General features: G+C 38.8%; 1 protein-coding gene across 6 annotated transcripts in view; it reads left to right on the forward strand.

The window, feature by feature from the left end:
• The first annotated feature begins 5524 nt into the window (after window positions 1–5524).
• The window catches only part of BRMS1L (BRMS1 like transcriptional repressor), a 70018-nt gene continuing 62221 nt past the window's right edge, over window positions 5525–13321 (forward strand). For 4 of the 6 annotated variants that reach the window (XM_072838282.1, XM_072838283.1, XM_072838281.1 and 1 more), the window contains exons 1-2: window positions 5525–6101; window positions 9278–9368. In XM_072838282.1, the coding sequence (XP_072694383.1) occupies window positions 5960–6101; window positions 9278–9368 (233 nt within the window). In that variant the 5' untranslated portion in view covers window positions 5525–5959. Of the gene's footprint in view, window positions 6102–7048; window positions 7161–9277; window positions 9369–13321 lie in introns of those variants that run through there. The other 2 variants (XM_072838285.1, XM_072838284.1) reach the window with 1 other exon arrangement.

Here is a 13321-nt window from a genome sequence, read left to right on the forward strand (position 1 = left end):
GAGAGCAGCAGAGAGAGAGAGAGAGAGAGAGAGAGAGAGAAGCAGACTCCCCACTGAGCAGGGAGCCTGACTCAAAGCTCAAAGATCCTGGGATCATGACCTGAGCTGAAGGCAGACATTTAACCAACTGAGCCCCCCAGGTGCCCCACAGAGGGGTTTCTTGAAGGTTCTTTGAAGCTATTGCTTCAGAAAGGGGATGGATAGTGGGAAGGCCAAAACAAAAGATACCCACTTTATACAGAAAAATTATCTTTAGAGGAACAATGCAGATTAAAAATAAAACTGTATAAAATATTTACCCTTGAGAAAAATCTTAGAGACAAAATTTCTCTACTTAAAAAAACATTAGATATTGCCTACAGAAAAGAACATGATAATTTGAGCGATGAGACAGTGGAATAATAATAATAGCCTAAATACGCTAACAAAAATGTCATAAAATTATACTTGAACTAATCCCAGAATTAATTTCTGCAAATAGAGAATTGATAAAGAATGGATCCTATACCAGTGAATAGGCTAATTAATTCAAGCATCTTTAGGTGGTTTCAATCTTAAGCAGTTGAAATCATGGTATCATATAATCGGTATAATCATAATTTGGTCTCAGCTAGCAGTCAGTGTAGGTCCCTAAAGGCCCTTTAGTTTGAATGATTAAAATGTTTACCCTGATTTGAGTACTAGTTATTAGTTGTAGCCTCTGGTATTCTGCCTTTGTTTTTCCAGCTACCAGCATCTGGCCTGGGTCAATCCCTACAGTTTTGTGGATTGTACATTGATGTCTCAGCTCCACCATGTGGTGACAACTGGAATTAAGTTTGCCTCCCCTTGGAGGCAGGATCTACTGATTAAAAAAACCAATAAACACAGGGAACAGGTGAATCAGAGTGGGTTTTTTTTTTTTAAAGGACTTCTAGCTGCATCTGTACATCTACTTTATTCAGACAAGGATAAAATTTAAAAGTATACAAATGGAAATTTTAATGTTTTTCTTCTGGTCCCCCAGGATATACTTCCTGGATACACACGCCCTACTTTGGAGACTGGTGTCCTAGAGAAATCCTCATGCATAAAGTCCAAAAGTTCCATACAGCAATATTCATTTAGGCAACTGTTTTTTAAGAACAAAAAATTCTGACGCAATGTAAACATCCATTAACAGGTAAATGATAAATTTTAAAATATTCATCCAATGGAATAGTGTAGTCGATGGAATACCTTATAGTAGGTTAAAATAACTGGATTAGAGCTACCCATATCACAGTGGATAAATCTCACAATATTGATGAGTAAAAATGAAGTTGTAGGACGACTATGTGTAGTGTACATTACTTTAAAATTGGAGCACTTTAGAACATGTTAAATAATCCTACAACGGATTATAGATACATGCATATACAAAAATAGTGTGTACACGTGGATCATAAATCACCAATGTTAGGATAATGGCTTTTTTGGAAAGGGAAGGGGAGAATTGTAATTGAGGAGGGGTCTGGAGTAAGTCTGGTAAAATATAAGATTTGAGAAAGCTTAAAGATGGGTACTGTGTTATATATATAATAGTCTGAATAACTTACTATGTGTTTAAATTATAATACAATATTAAAATATTCAATAAAACAATTTTAAAGATTTTATTTATGTATTTGAGAGAGACAGAGAAAGAGTGCAAGCTGGGGGAAGACAGAGGGACAAGCAAAGTCCGTGCTAAGTGCGGAGCCTGACACAGGGCTTGATTTCACCACCTTGAGATCATGACTTGAGCCGAAATCAAGAGTCAAATGCTTAGCCGACTGAACAACCCAGGCACCCCACAATAGAAATATTTTTTAAAAAGCTACCCCAAAGAAGATATGGGAGAAAAACTAAAAAGATAATGCCAAAATTATTTTATATCTACTCTATACCATAGCAAAACCAATAGGAGTGGAGTGGTATAAAATTATATACTTGAATATTAAAATGGCCAAGAATTATGATAGGCATTCCATTGGAGGGAATGAGCTGAGAGGTAAAATCTTCAAAAAAACGGGGGAGGGGAGGTGTGACCTTGAGGGTTATGCAGATGATAGCCACAAGCAGAGATGTTGTGTGGTATCCTGATGTTTAGGGAGGAGAGAGGAAGGATCGTATTGAAGGAACAAGGAGGACAACAAGCATACCTACTCCATGACAAGGCTCAGTGGGAGCAAGGGTGCAAAGGAAGTAGGTCCTAGGGGAGAGCCTTGTTTCCTTTAGAACAAGAAAGTTAAGGGTCTGTTCAGAGAAGAGGTGAAGATATAGTGGATTTTGCTCATGGCAATAAATAAGTATGAAAGATTAATGAAAAGTAAGACTTAGAAGGTACCTAATGATTGTGTAAGTCCCATGAAAAAGGTAAATTGTTACCTAAATGTAAAATATCATTACTACGTCTTTAACTGCCTCAATCGAGGAAACTTGATTCTACTTTCCTAGTTTTCTTTACATAATTTGTATTTTCTAAATGGACAATATTCTTGTCCACTCTTAGTAATTTTTGTTTCTCATGGTTCCTCTTATATTCCCTACATATCTCTTCTAAAATCTGTTTGAGGAGTGGGGAGAGAAACTCTTCTTTTAAGCAAAACCCCACCATGTAACTCTAACTGCATAATATCCTATTATTCTGTCTGCAATAGACACAAGTATAATAATGACAGGAACTTAAGAGCTGGAGGAAACCCTAAAGATAATATAATGCAAATTTCTCATTTTACAACTGGCCAGAGATTGTGTAGTTTGCCAAATTTAATTGGTTGGTGACTAGCAGAAACCAGCACTAGAATCTATATGCTTCCTCTCCAACTTCTGTTTTTCTTTGAACAGCAGAAACAGAAAGCACCTGCTAGAGGGGCACTGTTCCTTGATGGTCAAATGCAGGTTCTGATGTCAGACTCTGCAAGTTCAAATTGTAAATCTGCTACTTAATAACTGTGTGACTTTGACCACGTAATCTAACTGCTCTGTGTGCCTCAATTCCTTCCTCTACAAAATGGAAGGCATAATTGTATCTCCTTCATACAGTTATTACAATGATTAAATGAATTAATGCACGGGAAGAGTGACCAGAAATCTAAACTATTGTTTCATTTAACACATGCTCTCCTAGCTGCTGATATAACAGATTAACAGAGGCCAGGGATTTTTTAAAAAAGATTTTTTAAACGTAGTACCTCAGGCAGCCCTGGTGGCTCAGTGGTTTAGCGCCGCCTTCAATCCAGGGCATGATTCTGGAGACCTGGGATCGAGTCCCACATCAGGCTCCCTGCATGGAGCCTGCTTCTCCCTCTGCGTGTCTCTCTCTCTCTCTCTCTCTCTCTCTCTCTGTGTGTGTGTGTGTGTGTGTGTGTGTCTCATGAATAAATAAAATATTTTAAAAAATTCTTAAAAAAATAAAAGTAACATCTACACCTGACATGGGGCTCAAACTCCAACCCCCAAATCAAGAGTTGCCTGCTCTACCTTCTCAGCCACTCAGGTACCCCAACAGAGGCCAGAGATTTTATCCACAACTGTTTGTGTTTGGTCTGGAGTTTAAGAAACCAAACGCAGCCCGGGTGGCTCACCGGTTTAGCGCCCCCTTCAGCCCAGGGTGTGATCCCGGAGACCTGGAATCCAGTCCCACATCAGGCTCCCTGCATGGAGCCTGCTTCTCCCTCTGCCTGTGTCTCTGCCTCTCTCTCTCTCTCTCTCTCTCTCTCTCTCTCTATGAATAAATAAATAAAATCTTAAAAAAAAGAAAAAAAGAAACCAAACCACCACCACCAAAAAAGAAAAAAACCAAACCCAAAAAACCATACACCTGAGAAAATGTTTATAAATCTAGATAGCTCATATAGAGACCTAAATATCTAGTATCTCTCAAAAATTGGAAGGTCCAACATCTAAGCCAGAATTTTTATATAATAATTGGCTGGAGCTGGGATCCCTGGGTGGCGCAGCGGTTTGGCGCCTGCCTTTGGCCCAGGGCGCGATCCTTGAGACCCGGGATCGAGTCCCACGTCGGGCTCCCGGTGCATGGAGCCTGCTTCTCCCTCTGCCTGTGTCTCTGCGCCTCTCTCTCTCTCTCTCTCTCTCTCTGTGGCTATCATAAATAAAAATAAAAAAAAATTAAAAAAAATTTAAAAAAATAATTGGCTGGAGCTAAAACAGTTGCCCCCTTTAATCCGCACCACTCACATAATGTATATCCATGTGCTCGCACCGTTCCAGTTTCCATCTTTGAACTTTACCTGACTTTAATGTATGTTTCTGAAATTGTATCCCAGACTAAGACTGTCTCTGCTCTCAAGGTACTCACCATCTAATTGGTGGGGCGCATCAGCCAAAAAATTCACAATACAGTGTGATAGAAAACAAATATAAAGGACAAAGTACAGCAGCAGTCTGAAAAAACATGAGTGCATACTGAATGGTGGAGGTACTGGTTTGGTAATGCATGTTGTCAAGAAAATGCCTTTGAAAAAAAAGAGATGGGAGAGGATTGCAGAGAGAGAATAGGATGTGCAAAGACATTGGAATGGGTGGGGAACTGTGTGTTTAGCAACTGAAGAGTTCAGTTTTGGAGAATCTAGTAAGAAGGAGAGAAGTAGGCTGACACTAGATGATAAAAGCCCCTTAATTTGGATTTTACCCTACAGAAATTGGTAGAATTTGAAATGGTTTGTCATTAAATTCTCAATCTAACTTTAATGCAGTTATGCCTGGATACCCTTACCATTCTCCTTCAAATGTCTTTGGACTTCGTTGGAGAAATAAATGCTGTACAATTCACAATATTCTATGAAATATTTCAATAGCAAATTACCACTTCAAGAAGCAGCTCTGTCTTCTAAAGAGTGGCTAAAATACAATTTTTTGATTTGCCTGCAAATTAAGTTTCCTTATCTGTAAAATGGGGATAATAATAGTACCTACCTCGGAGAGATTAAACCTATGGAGAATTAAACTCATTATGACTCATGTAAAGAACTCATCAGGGCACCTAATACAGGGTAAAAGTAGTCAGTTAATAGGAGTTATTATGATTATGGATTATGATATTTATTGAGACTTCCTTGTCTATTTTACCATCATTGAGAAAAGCTAACATTTCATTGAGTCAAATGTGTATTTTTCATCGAAAATTTAAGTAAAATCAAGCCTAGTGGCATCTTCAGGCTGTATGTAGTAAAAAAATGAATGCAAAAAATACTTGATGAAAATGGCAAGATAAAACTTCCTCCCTTTCTATATTGTTGATTGCAAGTGTTTCAAGAACGGTTTAAAGATTTTTGTGCAACATAAAAAGTACAAGTCATCGTCTGCACTTATTAATTAAAAAGCTTATTAACGATAATAAAGGTGCTTAGGTGGAAGTTTCTCCAGTTCCTCCAGGCTCAAAGAAAGGAAGAAAACCCTCAGGCAAAAGACCTTCTCACATCTGACAGTAACATCTTGGATGGCACTGGAGCTTGGACAATCATTTGGCGGGAAAAGAATAAATACGGTCCAAATTCACACAATCTGTTTCTGTTTAGTTTATAAACTGCGAGCGAGTCTGTCAGGTTTTGTGCCTTGTGGGACTTGAAGTCCACAAGCAAGAAGTGAACAGGGTTGCTGAAGCTTGGAAGGCGGCAGCCCCTGCAGGGCTGAGCAGTAAGGACTACGACTCCCGACACACATTGCAAGGCCGCGCCGTAATTACGGGCAACCAACCATCCCGGAGCAGGGGAAGCCCCACCCCCCCGGCTCGGAGGACTGCCTCCACCAATGGCAGAGCTCCCAGCTCAGAGCCTGCGGGTTAGGTTGTGAGGCACGGGCCGGGGGCGGGGAGGAGCTGAGGGGGTTCAGAACGCGCTCGGCCGCTGGGTGGGTCGGGGCGTTCGGCGCGCCCTTCATTGAAGCGGCGGTGGCTGGGCTGGGCGCCGGGAGTGGGAAGCGACGGCGCGGCTGGAAAATGCCAGTCCATTCCCGAGGGGATAAGAAGGAGACGAACCATCACGATGAGATGGAGGTGGACTACGCCGAAAACGAGGGGAGCAGCTCAGAGGACGAGGACACGGAAAGCTCGTCGGTCTCCGAGGATGGAGATAGCTCAGGTGTGCAAGCCAGCGGGGCCGGGAGCCGGAGTCCTCGCGCGGGGCGCACGACAGGCCGCTCTCCGCACGCCGGGCAGCTGCGTCCTGCTGGGAGTGCGGGGCGGGGAGAGAGGGAAGGGGCGGAGACTGGCTCCCGGCCCTCGGCAGCACCCGGACTCGTCGTGGGGCGCTGCCTGGCTCCAGGCGGGTCCCTGCCGGCGGGGCGGGACCGGGCGCGGGCCTGGGCTCGCCCAGCTCCGAGACGCTGCGCCGCCTTGCTCGCCGTGGGACCCGCCCAGGGGACCTCCGGGCAGTGCCCGGGACTGGACCAAAGCGGGAAATGCCCCGCAGCTTGTTTGGAAGACCTTGGAAATGCCTCTTGGCCCCAGACCACCGACTTCTTTCCTTTTTCTTTTCTTTTCTTTTTCTTAATCTTTCCAACCCTTCTCAACATGGGTGGGTTGTCAGGGCCGAGATTAGTTAGATTTGTGCTGGCTCTTGCTGGTTTAGAATTTGTTAATCGCAGTTTCCAAGCCTGTCAGTCAATACTTGACATTAGCACTCTTGCGGGGGCTGGAGCTGTCCCATTTACAGCATCTGTCTGAACTTTGCAAGACTAGAGGAGAGCCCACGTCAGGGGTGGTTTTGGGTCTTCATATATGCTTATAAATTGGCCGATTTGGGGCAGCTCTGAAATTTTCCAAATCTTTATTCCTGCGACCTTTTCTGATTTCGGGCTGCTTCAGGTTTTTTGGGTCGGAGGGCAGATTAATATCAAGGTCAATTTTGCAAACTTTTAGGATGGTTATTAAAAAAAGAAATGGGATATGTGATTGCCTGTATTATTTTTCTTCTTTCCATTTGACGAGGATGAAACTTTAATTTGTCCTGGCCTGATTTTGGCCGTGTAAAGCGAGGATTTGATGATGGTCTGTTATTGCCCTGACACCCTCTTTTTTTCAGGTTTCTCTTTCAAAGGTCTCCATGAAAGGATGTAATTTCAATCAATAAATTAGCCATCTCCAAATAGGCATTTATGAGTGATTTCCTTGAGCTGCATTGGGCACCACTCAGTATGAGGTATAAATAAATGGTTATGATCTGATCTCAATTAAACAGCTGTCATAAATCAGTATTTGAGTAAACTGCCAGATGAATACTTACCTGTAAACAATGCTTTAGGATTTCAGAGGCAGAGGAAATCTTTTCAGAATAGGGTGGCCAGCAAAGGCTAGTTGAAAACGTGGGCTTACTTTAATTATCTTGGAGAATGGATAGAATTTGGATGGTATAAATTCGGGTGGTATGTTGGATTGGGAGGAATGTAAGAAAAAGTGCAAAGGCTAGAGCTTAAGGCTTAAAAAAGTGAGAAACCAGTTTTGTTGGAAGAAGGACCTGAACTAGAAAAGGAAAAGAAGATACAAATGTGAAAGATTTCCCAAAAGGCACAAAACAGAATTGATGTATGCAAGTTTAGGAGTGAAGGTAGGAGAAAAAGCCCAGGTACAGGGAAAATGGTAGTAGCATGAATGGAAATAGAAAAATGAAAAATTTGAGATGAAGATGCAAGATAGAGTATTTCAGACATGTTGTTTATGAGGTGATGGTGGTATATTTACTTCAGAGTGTCAATTGACAGTTGGAAATGTGGCATTGGAACCTGGCTGGGATTAGAAGCATAATTTGGAAGTCATCTGCCTAGCCATCAAAGTAGGTGAGATTTCAAAAGTGAGCAGTACAGAGAAAGAACATCTAGGCTGTACGTAAATACATTTTCTAGATCTGTAGAACACTTGATCTTCGTGTTCTTTGTTTTTTTGATGAGAACTAGGATCTCACGAAATGACATCTATTTGTTAAAGTTCTCCCTAATTTTTACGCTGGCTTTTGTAATTTTTCACTGATTTTTATTCTATCCCAATTAATAATGGACAACTTAATTTTGAAGCATGTAATAACAATTTGAATTACAAGTCAATTTTTAAGTGCAAGGACATCACTTAAATTATGCAGTTTTGCTTCTTGTGAAAGCATTTCTTTTCTGCTATATGTCTTTCATGTTAAACTTCCAGTTTTGTTCTTCTCAAACATTGGTACTGAGCAGATCCTAAAGCTACAAAATAAACTCTACTATCCAGAGATATTGGAAAATGAGTCATCTTGAGGGACCAAGTTTTAAATAGCCAAGGAGTAACCTATTAAGAGCCAGAAATAATTTTAATGTTAGGAAAGTTAAATGAACTCTATAGTTACTTGCTGTTTGAAAATAACTGAACATAACTTAATTCTTTCACATAGTTTGACGTTTATTTGCAGATCAAGATGCAGATCATCTTGTGTTTCACTTATCTTGAAGTGCTGAATATATGTGATGTAAAAATAGAAGATATGGAATATAGGAAGAGAGCTGCTGATTAACAGTTGCTTTACTTGAAAAGTTTGCTTGTTTTTCTCTTCATTTTCCTTTTTTTCTCACAATATTTTGGGGAGAGGGAACAATGAGAATCTGAGTAGGAGACTAAGATATCTTGTAAATAGAATGAGATTAGTTTTCTTTTTATGTGACTGGCAAATCAGTCATGTAAGCAGTTCTGAAAGAATTCCAAAAGTGTTTTTGAGCACTATTCTTTAATGGACATAATCATTTTGGTGCTTAAGTTCTGTGGAGTTGATGGAAAATAAGCCCAGAATGGATTAATTACTTCATATAGTATAGCTTGATGTCAGCTCTTTAAAATGATTTAAAAATGAATAAAAATAAGAAGGTCTAGAGATTGCTATAGCTTTAACTGTCATTTGTACTTTAAGCTGAAATCTGTAGTGGAAATTATTTTGGATAAATGTTTATTTTCTCTAAAGGCTTTTTAAAAACGTTATTTATTTATTCATGAAAGACATAGAGAAAGACTGGCAGAGACACAGGCAGAGAGAGAAGCAGGCTTCATGCAGGGAGCCCAAAGTCGGGCTCGATCCCAGGAACCTGGGATCATTCCCTGAGCCGAAGGCAGACGCTCAACTGCTGAGCACCCAGGCAACCCTTTTCTCTTAAGGCTTAATATAAGCCTTGCATATCTAACTTCATATTATAGTTTTGTGTGTGTGGTTTTTTTGTTTTGTTTTTTACCATTTGAACTAACATTCAGATAATTTGGAACATAAAATTAATTTCTTCTTTGCTATTTGCTTTTTATTAACAGAAATGGATGATGAAGACTGTGAAAGAAGAAGAATGGAATGTTTAGATGAAATGTCCAATCTAGAAAAACAGTTTACCGATCTCAAGGATCAGTAAGTAGTAATGTCAGAAGGTCATTGTCACTGAATCTCAATCATGTCATGTGTATATTAGCACAAGAGAAATTATATTCACTCTGAACTATTTTCCTTTTTATGAGACTGATCTGAAGGAGGCTTCATCTATAGTTTTTCTGCTGAAGATCTCATTAACTAAGGGTTTTGAGGCAGGTTTTTGGGGAGGTATAATAAGATTATTATATGTATATGGGTAATTAAAATGTTTCTCCTGGGTTGCACCTTTGTTTCTAATCTGCTTCATTTTTTTCTTTAAGTAATTGGATAAAGATAGCATTTTTAAAATCTTAGAAGAAGAGAATATTTCCCCAAAATAGCATAATGATTATATCAACATTGGATAGTACATACATATTTTCACATTATTTAGTTTGCTTTTTGCAGCAGCTCTGTAAGGTTGGAAGATAGCTTTATCTCCATTTTATCTGTGAGAAAATTGATGTCAGAAGAGTGAAGTGATTTGCCCATAGTTCATCAGAAACTAAGCCAGGTCTTCTGCCTCTAAGTACTATGGTGTCCTTCTACTTTGGAGGCACATTACTTTGGAGGGCACATTACTTTGGAGGAAATATAGTAGAATAGAAAGAGCATAGGCTCTGAACCCAGGCTTTCTTCAGAGGTTAAAAAGGTCTAATAGTAGCTTTTTTATTATTAACTGTGAGGATTGTATGAACAGTATGTGAAATTCTTAGTCTTGGCTGGCACATAGCGGTTGCTTATTAGATACTGTTTTCTACCCCCCTCTTCGTAATACCAGAACTCTAATGAACAGTTACTTACACAAGAATGAGCCGTAGTGGTTTGAGAGAACAGAACAGATGAAGATTAAAAAAAAAAAAAAAAAAAAAAAAAAGAGCTTTTACTTTGGAACTTGCTGGCAAGGTCATGGGACATAGCTACATATTGGAATTGTAAATGAAAGAAACTTCTGAGAATCTGGACATCCTAATTGATTCAGAAGCTGGCTCTTCATGAATTCTTCATAATTTTGCTGCTTATTCTATTCCACTTCTTCCCTAGAGAGGTCCAAAGAAGAGATGAAAACATGTTTAATATCTGGAGTTATCTGCCAGACTAAAAGGGGACAGATTTATTTACCAAATGAATCCTGCCGTTTATGCCGTTTCTGGTCTTAACTTTTATTGGTATGAGAGGTGAATATATAAATGTTTCAAGCTAATGTGCAACAAATTAATATAAATAATCCAAAGTTTAAAATTTTGGCTTTAAAAAACATCATTTTTTTATTCTAAAGATTTACATTATTAATTTTAAATTAAAATTAGTTTGGATCCACAGAGGATCCATTATTTGGGCAACATGGAGAGTTCATCCAGGATTATTCTGGACAAGAGGAAGCAAATTTATATTTTTGTATTTTAGTACAGGTAAGCCATGAATGAATAATTCTCATACAATTAATTAAGATATACCTATTGAGCTTTTAAAGTATATTTTATGGTTATCCAAGAAATGAAAATTATTGTATAGTTCTAGTATAATATATTACAAAGGAACACTTTGCAGCTTGTCACTCTTTAAACTTAATCTTGTTCATCTTGAGGCTGGGAGTTGCCTTGATTTTGGCTTTCTTGTGGCTCATTATGACCACCAGCCAGGTCCCCCCACCAGCCTCATTCATCTCAGAAAGTATTAAAAGGAGACCTGTTACCACTGTTAATACGATTCTTTCTCAAGGACTTGGAATTCAGAAGTATGTTTTAGAAATAATTACTCTTCATACCAGGTTTATAATTATCTTATTTTTTCATCTGCCCCAGTTGCCTCATTGCTATTTTTATCCTGTTGTAGTGTACACCTCTGCCTCAAATCCTCCTTAGATGAGGTGGGAAATGTAATAAAACAACAACAACAACAACAACGTGTTATCCTGCTTCTTCTGTTCTAGCACCATAGGACATAAATAGCACTCCCTTCACAGGGCGGAAAATCCATCATCTGCAGTTTGTATGCTGGTGGAAAATTCTTCCACCTCCTTAAGAAGATAGAGGAACTTACACCACCCAAGTTTCCATTTATTTCAATGTTCCATAGCCAATAAAAATGAATTGGGCATCTACTCTGAATAGTATTGTGGTTGTTGGTAAGGGACCCCTGATTCTTGCCTTTGAGGAGTTTATATCTGAATTCCAAGGTTGTTGAAATGATACTGATTTTGAGGAATCTATTCTTTTAGAAAGGTAGTTAATTGAATGTTGTTAATTCACATATCCTGTTCATTTAAGCTGCTATTCACCTATCTGGGATACCTTATTGATATTTTAAGTTTGATGTTTTTCAGGTGCAGTCATCATTTGTCTCACTTTTTTAGCATTTTGCCTAAAGTTGTATTTATGATCTCAAAAACTATAAGTATTATGTTGTAGTTTTCTGAATTTACACATTTTTTTATCATCGTATCTTGAGTTTTAGAAAAATTTAACCCAGAGATGATAATGTATTATTGGCAGTTAACTCAGATAATTTTTTCATTTTTGTTTAAAAAAAAATTTATTGTATTAACACCCAAACTTACTCAATTCCTTCAGAACCATCATATAAATCTTTATGCTGATTATAATCAGTTATAAACCCCAATATTGATGGTGTCTATTTTAATTCTAGTTAACATACAGTGTTATATGAGTTAACAGTGTTACGTTAGTTTCAGGTGTACCATATTAGTGCTTCAACAATTCCATACATCACCTGGTGCTCATCACAATGTACCGTTTAACCTCTACACCTATTTAACCCATCCCCATCCCCCTCCCTGATTATCTTAATTGTATTGGTTTATATTTTTAAGAGGAAAGAGAATTTTATATGAAAGCCAGGTACTCTAATGTTTTCAAAAGCCAACTGGTAGTTACACTAACACCTACAAGCATAATCGGTGGTTTCTTTTAGCAGTTACTACATGCCTTTCTTATGACATATTCTTCATTCAACTATGATAAAGTAGTGAGTGGCCAAAAAGAAAAAAAAAAGAGTTTACAAAATAATCTTAAATTGTGTTTTATTTTGAGAGAGAGAGAATGCACATGAGCAGGGGGAGGGTGAGGAAGAGAAAGAATCTTAAGCAGGCTCCATGCCCTGTGTGGAGCTCCATCTCACAAACCTGAGATCATGACCTGAGTGGAAATCAAGAGTTGGATGCTCTACTGACAGAGCCACCCAGGCACCTCCGTGATCTTGAATGGTTAATCTGCTTTGAAATTTTTAGGCTATCCTTAAAATGCCATAAAGCCAGAATTAAAAGTGCCTTTCATAAAGAATGGCAATGTAAACATCTTCCTGTTATTTTTTTTTTAAGATTTTATTTATTCATGAGAGACAGAGAAGCAGACACATAGGCAGAGGGAAAAGCAGGCTTCACACAGGGAGCCGGATGTGGGCCTTGATCCGGGGACTCCAGGATCACGCTCTGACCCGAAGACAGACACTTAACCGCTGAACCACCTAGGTGTGCCACATCTTCCTGTTAAAAAGAGTTAGTTCTATTCTTTAGGATTATTGCCAAAAATAAACATTGATTTGTCACAAGTACTCAATCATTGATAATCAGGGTAAAGTTATTGGTATGACAGCTGGCAAATTAGTGTATTTGTATGTAAATTCATAAATACAGCAACAGGGGTTCCCTACCCCAGTTTTCATTTTCCGCATCCGCTGAGCAACTCCTTTTGTTATAGCTTTTTCATTTGCAGTTCAGACAAACTGGATATGCCAGATCACAAGTTCTGTAGCCTTATTTTTTACCTCCATCACTTTATTTCCTCTTTGTAAAAATCGTAGGCCGAATATAACATGGACTCCTTTTCTGGAAAGATGGAGAGAAGCTAGAGAGTTATTTATTTTGACAACTAGTAATGCCTATATCTAAATTATTTAAAATGATTTCTTTGTTTCTTTTAAACTCAGTATTT

Source organism: Canis lupus, chromosome 9 (genome assembly GCF_048164855.1).
Source record: "Canis lupus baileyi chromosome 9, mCanLup2.hap1, whole genome shotgun sequence".
Taxonomy (NCBI): domain Eukaryota; kingdom Metazoa; phylum Chordata; class Mammalia; order Carnivora; family Canidae; genus Canis; species Canis lupus.